This window comes from Terrapene carolina, unplaced genomic scaffold (genome assembly GCF_002925995.2).
Source record: "Terrapene carolina triunguis isolate 2854851 unplaced genomic scaffold, T_m_triunguis-2.0 Scaffold58, whole genome shotgun sequence".
NCBI classification, from domain to species: Eukaryota; Metazoa; Chordata; order Testudines; family Emydidae; genus Terrapene; species Terrapene triunguis.
Window position 1 is genome coordinate 48,010,477 of NW_020664409.1, and position 21,864 is coordinate 48,032,340.

Consider the following 21,864-nt stretch of genomic DNA (forward strand, 5'->3'; position numbering starts at 1 on the left):
GAGTGACAAGCACCCTGCATGTGACCTCAGTGGTGAGCTTCCCTCTGGTTTGGGACAGACTCATGGCTGGCACCACTGAGTTCAATTATTCTCTTAAACATTCTTTGTATGGGCCATGCAAAGTGTTCTGGGGAGCAGGACAATGTTCTTATAAAGGCCGCTGGGCCTAGAAATAAGAGTTGGGGAAATATTAGGCTATGAGGGGAGACAAGGAAACTTTTTTTTTATTAATGGAAATAGAGAGTAGGTGATAATATATGAGTAGGGATTTTTAAAAGAAAGGGTAAAAAAAGAAAACTATTTAAAACAATGTAAATAGCTCTTTGGGATTTGAACCAGCAGTGAGCTGGGATAGGAAAAAGGAGAATATGACAGAGGATGCTGCCATCAGCCTTTTAGTCAGAAGAACACTCACTGAGAAATAATCTGACAGTAAATCTGCTTTTCAAGTGTCTGAGAACTCTAGTTGTAGTACAATATATAGGATGTGAAATGATTTGTATTCAATTTAAATAATGATAACAGTTCAGCATCAAAAAGACCTGAAAAATGGGATAGAATTGGACTATAAGAGTATCCTTTATACTTACGGTGCTACAAAATGCTTTACAAAGTAAAGGTGCAAGTGAAATGCAAACTGTATTCAATCAAAAAGGTAAGAATACATCAGTGACTTCTAACGGTTTACAGATCTCTCTGTACCATGTTTTTGGAGCTGGATTATTTAGGCCTTTTGTATCCTCCATACAATTATATGACCAATATTAGGATTTATGTTAGAAATTGTTTTAACCGTGTTGCTCTAATGCATCCTGAGAGATGTTATTTTGCTGCATGGTTTACATTTCTGTGTTCACAAACTGGACAGATGCTCTAAATATTTGTCAAAACAACTCTGCAAAATGGCAGTAATTTCTGGAAAGTAATCCTAGGTCTAAGTGTACCTGTGAGTGTTGACTGCACTTTGATTTGCTGATATATTCCAGAAGAGAAAGGGGATTCTCCATTCCATGCTTTGTCTACTCCAATCCTAGATCTAGGATTCAGAAGGTCCAGCAAATTCATAAACTTACACTGGCATCTCTACTATTTATTTTCTGACCTGAATTAAAGGGAGACTGCCAACATTGAGGGATTAAGGTTCACCTCGAGGATGCTGAATTTAATTGTATTGTGGTCACGATTATTTAGTGGCCTAACTACAGTTGCTCCTTGAACCACTCCCTGTGTGTTACTTAGCCCTAAGTCAAGAGTAGTCTTTCTTTTACATGCTGTAAAAGAACCCAAGAAACAAGGGTTTAAGGTGTCATGAAATTGCTTCTCTCATTGTGACAAATGGCCAATCTATATGTAGGTAACTGAACTCGCTCCCTGGGTCTTCTTTTTTAGCTATAGACCCAATCCTGCATTGGGATCTGCTTGAACAGACCCCTGTGCCTGTGCATATGTCAGTGGGATTTGGAGCATGTGCAGGGTTCCACTCTAGGAGATCTCAATGCCGGAGTGGGGCCTGAGTTTTCTCTTTGATCTCCTTTACTGTTGTGTACTCAATACCTTTTTCCTCAACAGGAGGTTGATGGTACATTTGTATTCATATGATTTGGGATTTGTATTCAGATTCTATTGTATGGTCCTGTCCGCTCAGAAATTATTAGCCCGATTCTCTTGTCATGTTAGTTTTACACCAAGATTGCTCTGCTATCTTTGATGGAGTCAGTCCTGATTTAGACTGGTATAAGTGAGAGGAGAATCAGGCTCTTAGATTCAATAGGCTCTTTTAGATATAGTACTAATCTCCCACTTCTACCAGCTAATCTGTCCTACCTAGCCAGATATTACTAGATCCCCTTGAGTTTTTGACATGCTCTCATATGTTAATAATGCCAATTACATCAGTGTCCTCTTCCACTGCCAGGCACAGTAGTTCATCTGTTTTTGCTTTTAAGCATCTCACATTGATGCAGTCTGTTTCAGTTTTCACTTTTGATGGCATGCCTATTGTTATTCAACTTTATTATATGCCACTCTTTTACTTTTCCAGAATGTACCTCTGATGTAAACCATCCCTCCTCCAGCTCAGCTGTAATTTCTGATCTATCTTTTACTGGACAGATTTATTTTTGTATCACTCACCGTTCAGCTTTGGCCAACCTTTTTTTCTCCAACCTACCAGTTGTAACCATCTCAAAAATATTGCTAATTTTCTGTGCCAGCATCCTGGTTCCATTGGGGCTAAGGTGGAACCCATCTAATTATATTGGAGCCTAAGCCGAAGAGAAACTGAATAGCCTATTTTCAGGGCCAGATTTTGAAAAGGGGCAGTCCAAGGTTTGCCTGAAAACATGCATGAATTGTTGCGTGCCTATCTTTGTACACATAGGTACTTCACTTTCTCAGGGAAATTGGGAAAGAATTACAGTTGTGCATGTGACTTTATGCCTAATTTTTTAAAAAATGTGGCCCTCGGCCAAGCTGAATGAATGGCAAAAAGTGAAACACAGCACAAATGGTGAAAAGTACATTATTCTTTTCTTTCACTTGCAATAAGCTAAGACACAGGAAAGGAAATATTTAGAGGGTTGGGTTTTTTTGCAAAACTATCATGAAAAGATAGCAGCCTGGGCACAAAATACACATGCCCACTCTTATTGTCAAAAAGCTTCTCACCCCATATGTGTGGGCAAATAGAATTATGTAAGGCTGCCTTCTAATCTTGAATCAACTGCCGGGTCAGTTCTCCAATGTGGGCTTTGGTTAAACAGCCTCTAACCTTCACATCACAAGCCAAGCAAGCCTGAAGTATAGAGCTTCAATGCTTGATCCTTATTTACATGTGCTGTTTTGTGTTTAAATTCAGGTTGAAATAAAGTATATTGGAGAATTCTATAAGATAAGAATAGGACACGATGGAACAAGTGAACACCCAGAATGGAAGTTAGAAAAGGTAAGACTGAATATTGCATACAGATGTGGTCTCCTCATCTCAAAAAAGATATACTGGGCATTAGAAAAGGTTCAGAGAAGGGCAATGAAAATGATTAGGCATTTGGAACGGGTCTCATATGAGGATTAATTAAAGAGGCTACGACTTTTATGCTTGGAAAAGAGGAGACTAAGGGGGGATCTGATAGAGGTATATAAAATCATGAGTGGTGTGGAGAAAGTGAATAAGGAAAAGTTATTTACTTGTTCCCATAATATAAGAACTAGGGGCCACCAAATGAAATGAATGGGCAGCAGGTTTAAAACAAATAAAAGGAAGTTCTTCTTCACACAGCGCACAGCCAATCTGTGGAACTCCTTGTCTGAGGAGGTTGTGAAGGCTAGGACTATAACAGGGTTTAAAAGAGAACAAGATAAATTCATAGAGGTTAAGTCCATTAATGGCTATTAGCCAGGATGGGTAAGGAATGGTGTCCCTAGCCTCTGTTTGTCAGAGGGTGGAGATGGATGGCAGGAGAGAGATCACTTGATCATTACCTGTTAGGTTCACTCCCTCTGGGGCACCTGGCATTGGCCACTGTCGGCAGACAAGATACTGGGCTGGATGGACCTTTGGTCTGACCCAGTATGGACATTCCTATGTTCTTAAGATTTTTATGGTAAATTTGCTGATCAGTCTTCAGCATAATTAGTGCTTTAATTCATTGCTTTGTGACTTTATAGTAAATAGTGGAAAAACTGAATGGGATGGTAGGTGATCATTAAAATAATAATTAATACTTATTTAGCACTTTTCAACTCAAATCACTTTATAGAGAAGAGTAAGTATCATTTTACAGATGAGATAACTGAGGCAGAAAGTGGTTTAAGAAACTTTCCCAAGGTCACTAGACAAGTTTGTGTCAGAGTCAGGAACAGAACACATTCTGAGCTCTGTCCATGAAGCTACTGCTGCACCAGTTCGACTGGATAAACGTAATCCCTTGTGCTCACCAAATGGGCCTATATTATTCATTAAAGTATCCAAATGCATTATAAAATATATTAATAATTTATTAGCTATAAGAAACTTGACACAGGGCATTTTCTGGGATGTGGTGACAGTTTGGGATTCACTCAGCTCATCACTGATCCCCAACTTGGTTGGTTTTGGTTAAATCAGTGCTTTTCAATCTTTTTTCATTTGTGAATCCCTAAAAAAATTCAAATGAAGCTGTAGACCCCTTTGGAAATCTTAGATCTACTCTGCAGACCCCCACGGGTCCACAGACCCCAGGTTGAAAACCACTGGGTTAAATGAATCTTAACATAAGACAGCTAAAGACTAGCTGACATGCAAACCTGCAATGAAAGACCTTACTGAATGTCAAGGCAACATGGTGGAATGTTTTATTTGCAATAACAATGAAAACTTGAGATTTTATCTCTGGTTCAACTTTTTTGGCACATTTCTACTTGTGTGTAACCACAGAGTCCTTTGATCATGGTATATACTGTACATCCTAGCGTATGTGAGTAGTTACTTCCCAGGGCCAATGAGAAATTCTTTGACTATGGGATTCTGGGGAAAAATACCTAATTTTGCACTTAACCAGGGCATTCAGAGAGGGTGAGATTAGTGACAGATTGTGTAATCCCAAAATACATGCCATCAAAGCATTTACATAAATGTATTATCACTGTCAAGTTTATAAAAGGGATGGATCAGAACCAAAACTTTGAATTCAAACTCCCCCAAACTTGGCATTGTTAGCATTTTTTTCTAATGTGCCAATCACTGTGGTACCTAGGTGTTAATTTTGGAGTATTGATACTCTGTCAAATTTTGCATCCTAAAAAATGGAACAGTATTTTTCAGTTTGCTGTAGATTGCTCTTATATTACCTCTAGAAACTGGCCGTGGAAGGTCACAGAATTTCAGCTACACCATGGACAACTGCATGGGGAGAAAAAGACCGAAGTTTGGCTATGAATAGGCCAGTCATATCCTTGCACACAATAATATCCATGCTTGGAACAACATATTTCAGAGCTACTAAGTGACCTAATTCTATTCTATTTTGCTGAATAACACTTGGTAGAATAAATTCATACTAGAACAGACCTATCATGTAATATTCCTTTCAGAACTCCAGACCAAGTACCTGTGCTTTGTCTCCTAACCTCAGGGCCGCCCAGAGGATTCAGGGAGCCTGGGGGCAAAGCAATTTCGGGGGCCCCTTCCATAAAAAAAAGTTGCAATATTATAGAATACTATATTCTCGTGGGGCTCCCTCTGGGGCCAGAGGCCTGGGGCAAATTGCCCCACTTGGCCCTCCCTCTCCCCCTCCCCACCCCCCCCGGCAGCCCTGCCTAACCTATGTGTATGGAAACACACGTGCCTGCCTTTTATTCTGTCATTTCATCTTACAAGGCCTGAATCCTAAAACCAGAACTGCATGGCAGTAACAGATTTTTGACATTAGCTCAGAGGCCTGAAGTTTAGGAATATCAAACCTGAATAGAAGTTTAAATGTTTCAGTTTTGGTCAAACAATTTCAGGAAATCTATTTTCCAACCTGTTGGTTACAGCACATTTCTTTAATATGTTAGCCCAAACTTCATAGAGCAACTCTGGGATTTCAAAGAATTCCCTTCACTTAAGGAAACCAATTAACTTGAAAGTTGTGTTTTTTTTGTCAATGCAGCTAACATTTGTTGTTGCTCTGAATCAGCAAGGGGAGCTGTGCCAATAACCATTTGAGGTTGTCCTGTAAATTCAATTAGTGATTAAAAATCACTGCTGCAAAAGTATTTCATGTTGGAACCCAAATGCTCTCTCTTTTAAATGAATATTATTTTAAGTAAAATACATGTCCACTTTAATGGGGAAGCAATTTAAAGGAGTCTTTTCTCCCCCTCTAAAATGTGCTTTTAGAATTTGAGTGCAAATATCTAATTTCGTAATTTTAATCATAAACTTTTTCTCAGAATACCATATTTCAAACAGCATCAAGAGTGTAGAGACAGAATGGTTTTGGCACTAAATGCTTGCTGCTAATGAAAGTTGAGGAAGGGAAAACTGTAGTATGTGCTGCTATAATCGAAGACCAATAATAACCATCCCTAAGAAGGAAAGGAAAAAAAGCTCCTCTAATAACATGAAGCAACAAACAAGACAGTTATTACCATAGCACTCAGTAGCAAATAGCTCAAAATTTGGATCCTGAACTATCTTAAATTGGGGAAGATGTAAATGTGTTTGGATGCAGGGGTTTGGTTTGTTCCGTTATAGAAGCAGGAACCAGCTACAGAATTTGGATCTGGATCCACCAGTTTCAACACATAGATTTCTTAGAATCTATGAAAACACGTGCTTTCCCCCACCAGAGTTCAGAGGGATTTAGATTCAGGAATTTGGTTTCAGCCCATTTCCATTTGGAAATGGTCCTGTAACAGACCCACTTCCCTTTCCAAAAACCTAGTCTCACTGCTCATTTTTCAGAATGTTTTCATTCTGCAGTTCAGAAGGCAGTTTTCCATGGAATTTATCTGTAGACAAAAATCAGAACCAGTTATGTTTAGTAAGGTAAGAAGGCAAATTTAATTCATGTGTTTGCTCACACCAAAAATAAGACATATTTTGAGAACTCTTAGCAGATAAAAAGAATAGATGTTGGCAGTTACAGCAGAGATACCAAGGAATGAGTGAGCATAAAGATTCTCTCTAAAGATGGTCTTTCTAGTTCCAGGTGGAGGCACATTGGTAAAATAGTAACAGAATTAGAAAAGTAAAATGTATCTCTTCAGTACCGGGCACTGCAGAACTGAAGAAACTGCATTGCATCATGGTTGTTGCTACTGCTTCTTCCCTAGGTGACACTGCACCATGTAAAGAGCAGGAGGACTCTGCATTTTCCAGCAAACAAGTGGTTGTCAAGAAGCCGTGGAGCTGGAGATATTATATGTGAACTCCCAGTAGAAGAAGCAGGAAAACCCATTTATCCAAGTACGTGTATACTTTGGAAGTACACACTTAGATGTACTGGATTCAGGTTAGCTATGTTATATTTCATGAGCAGTATATTCATAAAGGTATTGTTAGTAATCGCAAAAAACTCTTAAATTTAGTTCTTGAAAATATAATCTCTGCAAATGTGTGCAAGCCAGATTTGTGGTGGAGTCTTCATTATGACTGAAGGTTGAACACATGTGAATTGTGATCTCTCTGTATGAATAACTAACTTGTGTTTTCCTTTCTCGGTTTTGCAAGTTCTGAGATACCACATTTATGTTTACACTGGCCATTTGGAGCAAGCTGAAACAGACTCTCCGATCTACCTATGTATCTATGGAAAGAGAGGAGACTCTGGTCTAAGACTTCTGCATAAATCTGATATGCCAGTGAAATTTCAGAGAGGAATGGTAAGTTTGAGCAAGGAAGTTTGCATATTCACAGAGACATGTTTAAAGTAGCCTTTATACATGCTTAAAGTTGGTTTTGAGGGGAACTAATCGAAATCTTGGATACAGACACATTTCAGTTTATTTAGCTACTCTTTTATTAAAGATTTTCATAGATATAATACAGTACATTTGGTGCTTGCCATTTCGGGAGATGATAATATAAGTGAGGAAAAAACAGGACATAGTAAACCAGAAATGAATAATGGAACAAGAGTAAAAATGGGAAGTTGGGGGGCGGTGGGGGCGGGGGAGGAGGAGGGGAAGGCAACATTAAGGAGAATAAAAGAATAGAAAAAGAAAGAAAAAAAATCAAGATGAAGAGAAAAGCCACAAGGGAAAATACAGACATTTTCAGTCAAAGCATAAGAGATCAAAATTGGACACAAATGAGTGCACAAAAATTGTTTCATGGCTTCAAATCTCAGTAGGAACATTTGCTGTCTATTTCTTCTAACACATGGCAGTTTTGTAAAGCATTTTGATACTGATGAATGCAATCCAGGTGTAAATGAAACTATCTAATTTGTCTTTCATGTACCTAAGAGCCTTACCATAAGTAAAATACACAAGCTGCATTCTGCAGCGTGGTTTAGTGGACTGAGCAGGAGACCAAATTTCAGAAATTACTGAGTTCTAATTCTGGTCCTGTCACTGAGGATATGTCTACACTGCAATAAAACACCAGTGGCTGGCCCATGTCAGCTGACTCGGGCTTGTGAGGCTCAGATTGCAAGGCTATAAAATTGTAGTGTAGCTGTTCGGGCTCATGTAGGCCCAGAGTCTGGATTCCAGCCCGAGCTCAAATGACTATGCTGTAATTTTATAGCCTCGCATCCCGAGCAAGCAGACATGGGCCAGCTGCAGGTGTTTTATTTCAGTGTTGACATACGCTGACTTTCTGAGTGCCCTTGGCAAGTCACTTGGCCTCCACTGTGTCTCAGTTTCTCCATCTGTAAAATGGGGGGAAATGAATGCTTACTAACCTCACAGGTTATATTGACATATTTGAGGAATACTTATAAAATGCAAAGCGTATATAAATGCTAAATTATTCAGCACAGTAGAACATCCCAGATACATTGAGAAACTGCAGGTGGATCTGTGCCAATTTAACAGCATAGAATATAAATCTGCCCCATTAGTAATGCATTAGATATAAAGTACTGCACAAAGGAGTTGAAATTCAGGACATAAAGTTGCCTGAGAGACCTCTTCTGGGTAGGCTGATGAGAATGTCCTGTATTATATTATTTATACAAAACGGTTAAGAGTGAGGAGATTCTATTCTTCACCTCATTTGTTACAGAAGCTGGAAGGTGTGTAGTGAATGAGGCAAGGGACTGCAGGAAAAGAAAGTATCATCTGCTGGTTCAGGCAGTTGAATACTGCCCTGGAGAACTGGATTCTATCCCTGTCTTTGCCACAGAGTTCCTAACGTGATGCTGGGAAAGTCACTTAAACCAGACTTTCACAGGTGGCCACTGTGTTCCTCATTTTCTAGGTACTCAACTTGAGATGCTTCAGCTCTGATTTACTAACTTGCTGAGCACTCATAGCTGGAACTGAGGTTAATGGGAGCTCTGCTCTGAACATGTAAAGTGGTATAAAATGCTGAGTTCTCTGAAAGATCTGGCCCTACGCTTCTCAAATTGAGCACCCAAAATTAGATGACATTTTTGACAATTTTGGCTTTAATCTCTGTGCTTCAACTTCATCATGAAATGGGGATAATAATACCACTTCACCTCACCTCACCTCACCTCACCAGGGTATTGCGAACACCAGTTCATTAATCTTTGTAAAGAACTGAGATGCTGCAATGACTGCATCGCAGAAAAACCCACGAGGAAATGAACAATTCTGTATTTGGTGCAAGGTTTGGTTGTTGTGCAGTAAATAAAGCGGGGGGGGGCCCACACAGAACGAGAAGGATAAAAAGAAATAGTGGATAGTTACCCATTCAGTGAGCACTGTCCATCCTGTTCACTGAATGAAGCAGGGGGTCCTGTGGAAAATATAGTATGTGGTCATATAATTAAAGAATGTCTCATAATGCATATACACAAGGGGGCTGAACTAAAGTTACATGGACACCCCTAATTCTGGCATTTCCTATCTTTAGAGTGCTTGACTTTACAACCTTAACATGCTTTTAGCGTAAGTTTTTTTTGGATATCTCTGTGTGTGTGTAATAAATTTATACTTTTCATCTCTTCCCTTTGAGTTTTTCTGTTAAACTTAGAGAGAGAGTTTGCACAGCGAACTGTATGCTCTTCATGAGGTCAAAACTAGGCCAACCTGAATCTGTCACCTGATCAGCTGCATGCCTCCATTAAAGCAATCTTCTTCAAACTTTTGCACAAGTCTAAATGGATAAGCAGAACAAAGTGGCATGCCAGATTTCAGCTTTTTCATATAATGACATTTAAATGGAGGGGGGAACCCCACATGAAGCTAATATGTCCCTTACTAAGAAAAGAATGTTACAGTATTGTAAAGTAATCACCCCAAACACTGCTCAAGCATTATTGTAAGGTGTACTGGATCAGTACTGAAGAATTTTGCACTACTTTTGGGGAAGGATCGTAAAGGTAATTTACATGAGGTTTTTGCCATTATTATTACATTCAGATTTTTAGCTTGTCCACTTATTACCTGATCCAAAATCCATTGAGTCAATGGAAAGACACTGGATAACTTCGATGGGCTTTGAATCTACCCCGTTGGGAACAATCTGACTCCCATTATATCCAATGGGAATCTTTTCCTTGGCTGTAATGAGAGTTGGATCAATGCCCTTAAAATACTGAGCAGCTTTTAGCTTTTCTTACTGCTGTTAGAAAGTGGTGTCTGCACTGTTGTCTTCTAGGTGGATATGTTTGAAATGGAAGCTGTATCTCTTGGAAAACTGCAGAAGGTGCTATTGCACTGCGAGGCCAGTAACAAGGCGCAGTACTGGTACTGTGAGAAAGTAATCATCAGAAAAGCTGGGAAGGACGCTGAATATATTTTCAACTGTGAGAGGTAGTATTTACACTACAGCCCTTTTGTTTTTAAACTAGCTTTGTCTTCCCAAATAATCCTTTAAGGCTACATACCCTTTGGATGATACCCATGTGAAACATTTAGCCAATAAATGTGCTCAGTTTGGTTTTTCCAGGACCAGCCAGATAAACTCATATTACTTATCACTCCAGGATTGCTTGCTTAATTTAGTGATTGCCAGGTAGTGTGTGCCAAAGGCTAACTCCGTACTTCATAATGTTATGTGATTGGCTTGTGCAATCCAACCTGTGTCCCTTGTGGAGCAATGCTCTAAGATGGTGGGTGAGAATTTCCCATGGAAGAAGCAAAGATAAATTATACAAACAGGTTTTTAAATTAAAGCCTAATTCTCCATGGGAAATTCACGAGGAGCACAATCCAGAAGTAGCATTTGTTCTTGCTGAAGAGATGACTGAGATGCCAAAAAGGGGAAAGTTTTCTGGTGGTTACTTAATTTAAGCTATTAAATCAGTATAACCTACCCTCCTCTCCCTCCCTCCCCCCCCCAAGCAAGCAGGGGTTACGCCAGCATAGCAAAAGTCACTTGAGAAATACCATATCATCCAGCCTTTTTACATTTAACAAGAAAAGAAGAACTGTGGAAACCAAAAACCTGTTCAGGCCCATACGATAATACTTACACTGCAAATTCTCATAAATGTGAATAACTTGATGTGAGTAGACCCATCGAAATTAGTGGATTGATAAGAGGTAATGTGCCCCAGTGGACAGGTCTCTGAACTCGGGGTCAGGAGACCTAGTTTGTATTACCAGATCTATTGTTGATTTGGTGTAAATTTGGGCAACTTGCTGAAATTTTCTGTGCCTCAGGTTCACTATCTTTAAAATAGAAATAAAAATATTCACTCACTTTTGTAAAATGTTTTGAGATTAAGGCAACCCTATAAATTATTATAATTATTTTTATTAATACTGATGAGAGTAGGGATTTCTCATGTGAATAAGGGATGCAGGTTTGGGCACATACTAGTTGGTGTTTCATCAATACACAAACAACACTCTGACATTAATCAGACAGAAGGTTCTATAGAGAAATGAGGCCAGCTGCCTACCTCAAGCAAGAAAGATCAGCTAGTCTCAAATTCGTCCTCCAGTGGGTCACATGGCTCAGACATCATGCATGACAGGGCACTTCGGTGTATTCATTCTGTGATAATTAGCACCTAGGAGGCTGGTCACCAGAAAATATTCAGCAGCAGAGGCTGTAAAGGTGAAAAGGAAAGAGAATTTATATCATTCCTGCCTTTTGCGGCTGCTATAAAAAGAACACTGCTACTGACGAGAGTTTAAAATAGGGCAGCAGGACCACCAAGGGATGGCTTCTTTATTGGCCAAAGAAGCTGCAATACAATGCACTTCTCAAGGAAGGAAAATGCTTTGTTCCTCAGACATGCTTCTGATATGCTTTATCTTCACTGCCTCATGGCTTTATTTTCATTTTATACTGGAAGACTTGATTCCCCCCACCCACCTGGTTCAGATACCATATTCCTCTCAGTTAAAAAAAAAATATATGGAGATATACCTATCTCATAGAGCTGGAAGGGACCCCGAAGGGTCATTGAGTCCAGCCCCTTGCCTTCACTAGCAGGACCAATTTTGCCCCAGATCCCTAAGTGGTCCTCTCAAGGATTGAACTCACAACCCTGAGTTTAGCAGGCCAATGCTCAAACCACTGAGCTATCCCTCCCCCATAATCTGGTAAATGTCGACATTTTTTCTGACTTAATAGAATCCTGACTTTTGATTTTTCACAGGCAAAATCCAGCCATTCTCATGGATTGCAATTAAAATGTTGTTTCTGTTTTGGGTTTTTAAAATTATACATCAACATGTTTTCAGTATTTAGGATTACACAATATATCTGTATAACCTGGTTTTAATGGGAGAGCAGCATAAATAAGCCAACAGCCCAGTGTGTGCTGTAGCACTGAAAACTAGAAGGCCAGTTAGTTAATGTATTAAGGTTCTTAGGATCTGGTGCTATGAAATGCTAAGTGCTTCTTTCAAGGTGTAGTTGAAGGTGCTCGTCACCTCCTGGGATTGGGCCTGTTAGTGAGCTGGTGGGAAGGTACCAAGGTACCTGCTCTCTGGCCCTGATCTGTGGAACTATGTATGTGCTTGATGTTAAGCACATGCCAAATGCTTTTCTGATCAGGGCCAGGAAGCTCAGAACCATACAGGACCAAGCCCCAGCAGCCTCACTGTACAGCAGTCCATAACTACTGATTAATGAAGTGGCTCTCATGTGGAGATTGCAATAGCCTTACAATGTGGAAGGAAAAAGTTCCTCTAAGGATAATCCAGAAAAGAGAAAAAACAAGAAGGAATCCTTGTGGCACCTTAGAGACTAACAAATGTATTTGGGCATAAGCGTTCGTGGGCTAAAACACACTTCATCAGATGCGTGGAGTGAAAAATACAGTAAGCAGTATAGATATTTTACAGCACGTGAAAAGATGGGAGTTGTCTTACCAAGTGGGGGTGTCAGTGCTAAGGAGGCCAATTCAATTTAGGTGGAAGTGGCCTATTCTCAACAATTGACAAGAAGGGGTGAATATCAGAGGGAAAATTACTTTTTGTAATGACCCATCCACTCCCAGTCTTTATTCAGGCCTAATTTGATGGTGTCCAGTTCGCAAATTAATTCCGGTTCTGTAGTTTCTCATTGGAGTCTGTTTTTGAAGTTTTTTTGTTGAAGAATTGCCACTTTTAAGTCTGTTATTAGCCCATGAAAGCTTATGCCCAAAAAAATTTGTTAGCCCCTAAGGTGCCACAAGGACTCCTTGTTTTTGCTGATACAGATTAACACGGCTACCACTCTGAAACCAGAAAAGAGAGAGGAAATCAGAATGTGAAAACCAGAAAAGCAACACGTAAATGGATCAGTGTTTAATGTTCTCTGTTTTTCGTCAGCAAGGCATAAAACACGTCTTTAGAAAATGGTTATATTCTCCCCTTTTAAATCAAAGCTCCTGTTTTCTGAAAATAAAGAGCTGGCTATTTATCAGGGGATTAATTGACCTTTTCCCTCAGGTGCCACTGTTAATCATTTCTGGTTATTCTCAGCATCTATTCCTGTTGTTGCAGACCTCGCTCCTTTTCTTTGTCAGTTTCATGCTATTCCTTGGTGTGAAATTGACATGTGGTGCTTGGAAACAGATAGGATGAGACACCCAGATGCAGTTCTGATTTTCTGGCGGGTAGAGAAGATTTGAGAAATTGAACATTTTCTCTTGTGCCTTCAGCTGAATCATTTTTGTTTCCTATGAGGCAAAGATTGTTTTGCACACACCAAGCAGGCGTATACTGCCTGATAGGTAGCAGAAGTATGGCAGATCTGTTGTCAGAATGTGGGAGGAGGAGAACCCCTGCAGAGAGTGCAGGCATCCTGCATACCTCACAGCTGAGCATCAGAGGGGCTTCCTCTACCCTGACACTCCAGGGAGATTTGACATGAGTTGGGAGGGGTATGCACCTGCAACTTTGTGGATACCACTACTAAATCTCACCTCCCCCCATTTGGGAGTATAGTTGTAACACCGATGACTTGTCGGTAGCCGGGATTAAACCTGGGATCTCTGGGGCTCAATGCATGAGCCTCTTTAGCATGAGCTAGAACAGTGTTTTTCAAACCAAGGGTCACAACCCACGATTGGGTTGCGGCATGTAAGGCGCTGGGTCACCTTGCTCTGGTCAGCACCGCCGACCGGGACGTTAAAAGTCCTGTCGGCAGTGCTGCCCAGCTAAGGCAGGCTAGTGCCTACCTTTTCTGACACTGCGCTGCACCCCCGAAGCAGCCAGCAGCGGGTCCGGCTTCTAGGTAGGGGGGCCATGGGGCTCCGCGCGCTGCCCCTGCTCTGAGCACCGGCTCCGCATGTTCCCGGCCAATGGGAGCTGGGGGGGCAGTGCCTGTGGGCGAGAGTTGCGCGGAGCCACTTGTGTGCCTCCGCTAGGAGCCAGACCTTCGAGGGTGCAGCACGGTCCACGATGCCAGGACAGGTGGGAAGCCTGCCTCTGTACCCCGGATGCGCTGCTGATTGGGAGTCACCGGAGGTAAGTCTGTGCCCCAATCCCCTGCCCCAGTCCTGAGCCCCCCAAACCCAGAACCCCTTCCTGCACCCCAAACCCCTCTTCCCCAGCTCCACCCCAGAACCTGCACTCCCAGCCCAGAACCCTGACCCCCTCCTGCACCCCAACCCCCTGCCCCAGCTCAGAGCCCCCTCCCACACCCTGAACCCCTCATTCCTGGCCCCACCCTGCAGCCCTCACCCCCACACCCCAAACCCCTCCTCCCCAGCTCCATTGGGTCGCAGGCATCAACAATTTTCTTCAACTGGGTCCCCAGAAAAAATGTTTGAAAACCACTGAGCTAGAAGACACCGGTCTCTTAGCCAAAATCTAGCAGGTTAATCAGTCTCTAGCTGGTCTAGCTGCCACTAGAGGGAGACAGAGTGCCACACCAAGCAGGCATGGGTTACACAGTGGCAGTGGTGACTGCAGCTCTGAGGCTGGAACAGTGGAGGAATGCAGGCCAGTGGAGGAAGAGTCCATCCCACTTGACCTCTCTGTCACTGCCTGCCCTGTACTTAGATGCCTTGGTGCTGTGCCGCTGTGGTTCAGACCCAAGATCTCACCCTGGCTCTCACCAGCCTAGTTACTCCTTGCAGGGTGACACCAACATGCTTTCAATCCCGGGCCTTCCCAAATCCATCCTTCCAAAGTTCTTAATTACCAGACACTTGGACAAATGCCCTCTGGTTCATCGCCCCCTCAAGGCATGAACGCAGCCCCCCCAGACACCAGTTTACTTTGGCACACACACTCCACACAGTTTGCACGTGAGAGACCTGTTTGGGGTAAAGCTAAACAAAAGGCTTAAGTAATAGAAAAGCCACAGATTCAAAGATGAAATAGTAAGGGAGAACAAACATATACAAGTGACACAGAAAAGAAACACAAAGATGCAACCCTTTTCTAATACAAGTTATCTATTGCCTTTGAAGAGTTTCCCAGCATACCCGTAGCTGTAATAGAATCCAGGAGTTCATGGACAGCACTTGCCAAGTGACTTGCCAAGTGACTTGGAAAAAGTCTTTTACAAGCAGGCTTGTGTCTACTTTTTTTTTCTCTCAGTCCATGATGACTCATATTTATTCAGAGTGAAGAAATTCCCTCTTACCTGAGAGCCAGGATGTCTCGAAGACTTTCCATTAACTCCATTGTCTTTTCCTGGGTAGACAGTGGGTTGTTGCTTGGAGCCGGTGTCGTATAAATCCCTGTCTTGGAAGGTGCCCTCCAGGCTGTGATATGTAGTTGAAATTGTAGTACAGGTTATGAGCATAGTTTCTATATGCATAAATACATAGATTCATAACCACAGATAAGTATACATATCTCAGAATGACCATCAAGTTCAGAATATTCCAGGCTTGCATGAAATGCCTTACTCAATATGCTTATAGTAGAATAATACAGTCTGCAATCAGTTGGTTCAACTGCTCATTTGGGGGGTTTAAACCTTCTGTTCTCCCCTTGGGCTGTCTGGACCCTGATTGTTACAGCCATTAATGAAAATGAGAAACAGACCCAATGCTGTGCACTAGTGTAAAATGGTTGTATATGAGAGTAGACTAATGGCCCTCTGTCATCCCCTGATTACGGATAAGTAAAGTGAGCTAATTCCAGCTCGTTTTCTCTAACTTCTAATATGCACCAACTATCTCTGTGGATACTCCCATCCTGGGGTGTCATGTCATGGGGCTTTCTATAGGCTGGCTTCTTCTTCAAATGGAACAAATACTGTATGCACTTCTGGCCCAAGGACTGAGAGTTTACCTTTAAATAAAAATAACTATCTCTTTGAGGGGTAACTAGGCTAGAGTTATGGGGTAGGCAGTCCTTATCCAAATCCTCTTTAAAATAAGACACCTTTGATTTTGATTCAGCTGTTATGGTTGAGGCTGGATCTTATTTTTTCCACACCAGTTCTCTGCTATCTTGAATGTTGTCTTTAGGCCCCAATCCTACAAAGGTACAGTTTATGTCAGCAAGAGCTCTTAAACCTGCACAGTCCCTTTGTAGGATCGAGGTCTGAATTTGTACTATGTATCAAACTATACTGCACCTGCTCAAGAGACAATTCCCCTGCTACTACACATGTTTAACATTCAAAATAATCCTCCGATCATTCAGTTACATGCAATGAAGAACAAATTGATTCCAATCTTCTTTCTTATTTGCTTGCTTATGCTCAGGTGGCTTCCATTTATGTCCCAGGGAATAATTCACTCAGAAATCGAGCTCTACCCTGAAGGTAAGGGTTATTGTTACACTATGGGGATGAAATCAATAATTTGTGTGGTTTGCTCAGAATCTTCGTGCTGAATTTATACTTAAAATTTAACCTTAACCCTTTTGCAGCTTCCATAGTTCCATTTCCCAGGCAAGTTTTTATATATGTATGTGTTTATTAATTAATTATATTATATTATATTATATTATATTATATTATATTAATTAGGAGATGAGAGAGGGAGGATTTGCTTATGCAGGAGCCCAAGGGTTAATATCACGCTATCTTTCCCTCCACCTTTTCTTAATGTAACCAGCCAGGTCTATTATTAACTGCACTTCATATTTTATTTTTGGCAGAACTGCAAATAAATCATCAGCTGAAAATGCAAGATGAAGCAAATGGTAAATCCTGCTGCTGCTTTCTGTATTCTAATCAAGAGTGTCTCTGTTTCAGAACTACCTGCCTTGCACATTTTTTGCCTATTTATTTGCTTTTAAAATTTTAATTACAATACACAATTAGACTATTGCAGTAAGCCCTGAACTCTTCATTTTGATTTAAATGATAAATCACTTCAATGGTGCTATTTGAAAATTCTTTTCCTTATTCTGTCATTTTTAATGCCAATAATTTTGGGGTCTTTCACTGGTTATCTGGGCATTTATAATTTGCCTAGTAATTAATGACGATCCATCTTAATTTTACTTTCTTCAGTTAATCTTTCCATCATGGCTCTGTGGCTTTTGTCACCCAAGGCCATGTATAATTAGCTCTTTCCATTAGTTCTCCATTTTCCAATTCTACCTGCAATTTCTTGTTTGTTCAGATTGACTTTTCTGTCCTAATTCAATTACGTTGCATATATCTGAATAACACACAACTCCCCCCCCCCCCGGCTGTAAGGAATACTTTATGCTGTAGCTTGAGCAACAATTTAGAAGACGTCAGGAGAAAGTTTTAAAATGTGTTCATAATTCACTGTAGTAATCAAGATATCCACTGAGACCCAAGTACCTCTTTTCAAGTGGTGTCCCTAAGGCAAATGGTTAATTATAAAATTTGTATCTATTATACAAATTATATTCAAATCCACATTTTACTTGTATAATTTTTATTTTGAATAACAACTACTTTTGCCTGAATCCTTTTATTGCTTTTCTCAGAAAGAACATTTTCTATGCAGTTACCAGGCTCTGTACTGGGGTTTGCTTGTTAATACTGCCATAGTTCCACCAATCCAGTTCCTAGCCTTTAGTCGGTTTTAGAAGGAACTCTGTCTAGTTCTTCCTGCGTCCACAGAACTGGACACTACATTGTATCAATTCAGCCAAGTGTGTCTGACTGTGCAATAAAATTACTGCATATAGAAATGGCCACTTAAGTCTAGAAAAATGATGGGGAGTGGGGTTCTAAGCTCATGATGCATTCAGTTCACTTATTTTCAGTGGACATCACAGGCTTGGGCCTGCAAAGAGCACTCTGAGTTTAGCATCTTGACCCTGATCCAGAACCAGAATGAAACACCATCTTGCTGGCTAGTAGAGCTGGTTGATAAAAATCTGAGTACCCTTTTTTTTCTGTTGAAACTGAAATGTTTTGTGGATACCTATTGGCTTTGATGAAAATATCCTCAGTTGTAGGCTATATGAGAAATGAGCCAATCCTAGAATGCCACTAGCCCAGTGGTTAGAGTACTTACCTGAGGCTTGGAAGGCCCAGGTTTAAGTTCTTGATTCAGAGCAGGGACTTGAACCTGGACTCCAACATCCCAAGTTATACTGGGCTATATATAGAGTCAGTCTCTCTTTTCTATTGGATGCTCAATTATTTATACACAATGTAACAACTCCAACAGGATATATTGAGAGAGAAACTGACTGATCTTATAGCCCATCCCAGTGGTTAGGGCACTTGCTTCCAGGTGGGGATTAGAAATTCTTGAGTTTCTTATCCCATACATACCACTTCACTGTAGCATTCTCCTTGTCTGTCTTTATTACCATCTCCTCCACTGCCACACACTCCTTTTACTTCTGCATCTCTTCTTATACCAAACAACAAATCACATTTCAAAACTTTCAGTGTAAGCAAGATGGGTGCAAACCAAGACCCCCAGCATGCCTCTGGGAAAATTCACACCTGGTTGAGATTAGGATTTGGACTTTAGTGATGGCCCCGTACTGCATAACAGTCCAAATTTAAACCTGAATCCAGATATCACCATCTTTCGAGAGTTTCAGCTCAGGAGGCACATCTGAACTTCACCGCTTAGGCCCATTTCTACTTGTAAAAGGTTCCTTTAGGGATGTCTCCCCTGCGTTTCCCAAATTTAGGCAGAATGTCCAGACTTGAGAAGATTAGTAATGATACTCCAAGACTGCATTGCCTGCCTTAAGGACACAAATTGAGGATCATAACTGCCCCTCCTCCTCCCCCCCCCCCAACCCAAGCACAACAATCCCACACCACCTAAGTAGATTTTAGGAGAAAGTTCTGTATTAACATCATACTAACATGATGAGCAGTCTTTAGAATGTAGGAGGAAAGACTTTTGGGACACTATAATTGAGGCAACATAGAAATCCAGGCAAAAAAATATTTTTTAGCACATTTAAAATTTAGCACTACAGTGTCTTTCCACAGAATTTTGGAACTCAGAATTTGAACTGAGGGTACAACATGCTGCATTTTAAATCTTGTCAATAATGTTCTTTATTTGTCATGTTATCTCTTAAGTGATGAGACTCCTTTCTTTGCCAGCCAAATGACCCCAAAGTAACCTGGGCTTTCTGAAAAGTAAAATTACATTGTTGGAAAATAGAAAAGGCAGATTTTCATTTTTAAAAATAGTCTTATACACCGAGTGTTGGAGTAGGGAGTCCTTCAGAATCCCCCTTTTCACCTCCTTAATTCTTCTACCTTCAGTATTTGGGGGATAATCCTTCCTCCAATGGAGGTGAATGTATCTCCTGCCACCTGTAAATGTGGTTCCTTTGCTAGGAAAGTGGGTCTCTAGAAATTGACATGAGGGGAAAATTTTTCAAAGGCACAAAGGGGAGTTAGTTAGCTGTCCAACTCCCATTGCCTTTCAATGGGAACTGGGTCTTTAGCTTCCCTCGTGTGTTTGAAACTCTCCCGTGAGGTCCTTATTCCCCCCAGAAATTTGCTATATCATTTTCAGTGGGAACCCAGCTCTTACTGGCATGGAAAACAGGAGATCACACTCCCTATCCCAACTCCTCCCCCAGGTTGAAGTAGAACCATTGCCCAAAATAAAGCATTTCGGTCTGATTCCTGAGTCTTGACTCATGTGGCAATTAACAAACCCAAGGCTTTTTATTAATAAAACTGCAGTGTATACCATGGCGTTTATCTACAACAAGTCTGTGGGCTAGGATTTTATTTTGCTTTCTCCAAAATGTTTTGCTTTCTCCAAAATGAATTAAAGTCACTAGGTGGAACCTGTTGCACACACACACGCACACACACAGCAAAAACCACAATAAAAGAAATGGCAGAGAGCTCATGATTCCTGCTTCTCAGATGTAGGAGCGCAATTTCTCTTTGTGAATTGATCTTCTTAATGAGATTTGTATTAAGCCGATTGCAGATATTTATATAACATGTATGCAGTGTATTGCAGAAGAAATGGCATTAAAGTTTACAGAGATCAGGGATGCCTTATATCAGTGGCTCACAAATTTTTGTGGACCTTTCCTTTAACATAGAGATCCACTCACAGATGATCTCAATCCCACACTTTCCCTCTGGCAACTAGAGTGCTTGGTTACATGACACACTAATATTTGGGCAGGGATAAGGAGACAAGATGAGGATAATTTTGACTTAATTCCAATATTTGTAAAGGTTTTGAAAAGTTCTGATACTTTTTGTTTCTATGGAACTTATGGGCAGCAGCCAGGAGGATTGTGATCCAAATCCTGCAGGAAAGGATTCCCCCACATCTATCACAGAGGCTCCGGGTGGGAAATTGCCAGAAATCTCAAGAGAGCAGCCAGTTCTCATGAGATTTCCTGCCGAACTTTGAGACTTGAGGAGAGGCCAAGATAAGCATCTGAGCTGTTGGATCGTTATCCAAGCTGAACCTGAATTGCTAACATTATTTTGCAATTCAGCCAGCATGTCTCCAAACACCATTGCTTCTCAGGTGCACAATAGTTACAGTCCCCTGGACTTGGTCATGCATGATTTGCAGTAGGCAGCTCCCCAGCCACATAGCAGTTACTGTGATAAAAGTGTTTCCATTTTATTTTTACTCTGCAGAAGGAGACTGGAAGATTACTGTAGTCACTGGGGGCTTCCAAACAGCTGGCACAACAGCAACAGTGTCCCTTTACGCTTATGGAGAAAACAAGTCTTCTGGTCCTATTATTCTGGGATCTGGGAAGCACCAGCTGTTTAATCCCAACAGCGCAGATACATTCAAGGTACAGTTCTGTTTTATATAAACATTGGAGAATTTACGTACAAGACATATTTAAAACGGGTTTACTCAAAAGCGGGTAATATTAATAAAGAGGACTCAAGCAATATGTATATAAACTGGTTTTGTTTTTGATTTGCTGAATTGTTCAGGGATGCTGCATGAAAATTTCCTGGCAGAATGGTGGCATTGTATATTTATGGGGATAGTCAAGTCAGCATATGCGCGGAAAAGCGCATCAAGTAGAAGATTCTTGGAACTTGCTTCCTGTGGCTCTAGGAACTAGCTTCCTGTGGCTAAAATTCTAATTTTAAATAAGCAGAGTTCATGTACCAGGCAGAAAATCATTTCCTTTTCTTGGATCCATTCTTGATGTCATATTAATAAGGTAGGGCTAAATTATGGTTTGTCCTGCACGGGCTTTGAGGGGAGTAAGAGTCTCTCTCCCCACCCCCGGTACTCCTATATGAGCTAGCTGCATCTTGGGACCAGGGACACAGAAGTAAGCACTGGTATCCCTTCTTAGTCTCTCCTTGGAGTTGGTGGTCGGGGAGGAATGGGGAATGGGCAGAGCTTAGTGCCAAGCCCCCAGTGAGCCAGAGTGGTGTATGTGCTAATTTGCTGCTGGTAAAAGCCAGCAGGCATTGACCCAGGGCCGGGTCTAGGT

The 21,864-nt window shown here is 41.0% G+C and overlaps 1 protein-coding gene across 1 annotated transcript in view; it reads left to right on the plus strand.

Annotated features, from left to right (window-relative positions):
* The window catches only part of LOC112107192 (lipoxygenase homology domain-containing protein 1), a 198,931-nt gene that overhangs the window by 66,013 nt on the left and 111,054 nt on the right, over positions 1-21,864 (plus strand). Inside the window, exons 18-23 of the mRNA XM_026659537.2 lie at positions 2,858-2,944; positions 6,799-6,931; positions 7,196-7,347; positions 10,259-10,413; positions 16,713-16,777; positions 21,038-21,201. Coding sequence (XP_026515322.2) covers positions 2,858-2,944; positions 6,799-6,931; positions 7,196-7,347; positions 10,259-10,413; positions 16,713-16,777; positions 21,038-21,201 — 756 coding nt within the window. The remainder of the gene's footprint in view (positions 1-2,857; positions 2,945-6,798; positions 6,932-7,195; positions 7,348-10,258; positions 10,414-16,712; positions 16,778-21,037; positions 21,202-21,864) is intronic.